Here is a 1,844-nt window from a genome sequence, read left to right on the forward strand (position 1 = left end):
CAAGCGTTTCCAAATCCTGATAAGACAAAAGTCCTTTTAATCCGCCAGTCCCCTACACCAAGATTTGTGGCTTGGTTTGTGGTTTTTAACATAAATGAGTAAAGCTGAGCGCTGACTTTTAATCATTCTTCCTTTGTTCCAAAAGCAATGACTTCAGTTTGGTCTTTGTTTACTTGAAGAAAATTCCAGCACATCAAATTATTGATTTGTTCAGTGCACTTGTATGGGGTTATAGCCCCCTGTTTATATGGTAGTGTAAACCTGTGTGTCATCTGCATAATTCTAATAGCATATTTTGTTGTTTTCCATAATCTGAGCCAGTAGCAGCACGTGGATGTTAAACATAAGAGGCCCCAGAATGGAGCAACAGCTGCCTCGTCATGAGCTGTTGCTGCTGAGGGCTGCAGCCACAAGGGGTCGCTCAAAGTCATAATGTAGGTATTTATCTACTTAATATTTAATTATTATGTTTCCACACCACTGGCTCACATGTCAACCAACAGCAGTCACTTGAAGGAATCAGCATTTGGTATTTATGATGATGATGATGATGATTATTATTTATTTATTTATTTATTTTTAAATAACTGTGCTGTTAGAACCTTGTCCTGATGCAGATGAAGTTCTGATTGGGGGTCTATTAACATTTTCCATGGGCTCAGTATAGTCTGCTTTAATTTCAAAGTGCGGTGAACACTGAGTTTCAACTGGGGTCTCAGAGTGGAGGATAAATGCTCTGACCCACACTGTTGTGGTCTCCTCCATCTCCTCCATCTAACCAAATCCTTGTCTCACACTAAACAGATTGACGTGACATGTGTGGCTTTGCTGGAGACCATAAAAGGCTCTGATTTCAAGTCTGTCTGTGTTCAGCTCTCAGTTACTGAATCTCTGAGCTTTGAGGTTTATTTTCACCTCTACATTCCTGTTCTTAAGTAACAGATATAAGCCTCATTATTTTCTGATGTCTTTGCTGCATGTGAGCTGTGTTGAGTTACTGCTGATGAACATCTGCTGCTGCTGCTTCACATTACTGTGAACGCTCTCTAATGGCGAACACTTCCCTGAATAAATAAAGTCTCATCAAGTCCCTGTAAAATCCCAACTCTGTCTTCCAAATATGAAGGACACATATTTACGTGTTGTTGCCTTGACATCGTTCAGTGCGTGGACAGCCAGTGACTCTGAGGACAGCAGTATCATCACAGGTTAGACAGGAGCAGGTATCTGGATCAGAGCTCACCACTTCACCATATTTATACAAAACACCTGTGATGTGAAGGAATGGTTACTATCAGGTTAATGTCATTGTTGACTTATTAGTTTGCTAACTGTAAGCAAAAGCAAAACATAAAAAATATTTTAAAAAATAATTAGGTTTTAAGGGCCCCAAAATAGATTTATGGAGGTAGTAGATTCGCCAACCTGAGTGTCTGCATCTGCTGAAGTCTAAGTACTTCACAGATGTGTTAGAATTCACTGTATCGACTGTGATACCATTGACCATCAAACTAATCACCTAGACGGCAACAAACACAACCACTGTTACTATCACAGAGCAGAGACAACTTAAATCATACAGAACTTTGTTTTGTCTTTTCCTCTTGTTAAACAAGAGTAACAGGGAACTGTCTCTGTATGCAGAATTTATGCAAGTATTTTTAGAGCAATATTTTGTTATTTATTTATTTATTATACTCACAGATGAATTCTCGGCTGTTATTATTGCAGCTGTTTGTGTCCTAAAGTTAGCCAGAAGGAAATTACTCTTTGAAGACTCAACAAAGGAGAAACAGACAGACACAGTTAGGTCATTTTCTCCAAAAGCTTTGAGGAAAGTTTTT

The 1,844-nt window shown here is 38.8% G+C and overlaps 1 protein-coding gene across 1 annotated transcript in view; it reads right to left on the reverse strand.

The window, feature by feature from the left end:
• Positions 1-1,480, reverse strand: part of LOC123964127 (alpha-tectorin-like) — a gene marked incomplete at its 3' end in the record, with an annotated part of 6,926 nt that extends 5,446 nt beyond the window's left edge. Inside the window, exons 1-2 of the mRNA XM_046041234.1 lie at positions 1,426-1,480; positions 1,140-1,184 (exon numbers count right to left, since the gene is read on the reverse strand). Coding sequence (XP_045897190.1) covers positions 1,140-1,184; positions 1,426-1,439 — 59 coding nt within the window. The remainder of the gene's footprint in view (positions 1-1,139; positions 1,185-1,425) is intronic.
• Between the last annotated feature and the right edge of the window lie 364 nt (positions 1,481-1,844).

This window comes from Micropterus dolomieu, unplaced genomic scaffold (assembly GCF_021292245.1).
Source record: "Micropterus dolomieu isolate WLL.071019.BEF.003 ecotype Adirondacks unplaced genomic scaffold, ASM2129224v1 contig_741, whole genome shotgun sequence".
NCBI classification, from domain to species: Eukaryota; Metazoa; Chordata; class Actinopteri; order Centrarchiformes; family Centrarchidae; genus Micropterus; species Micropterus dolomieu.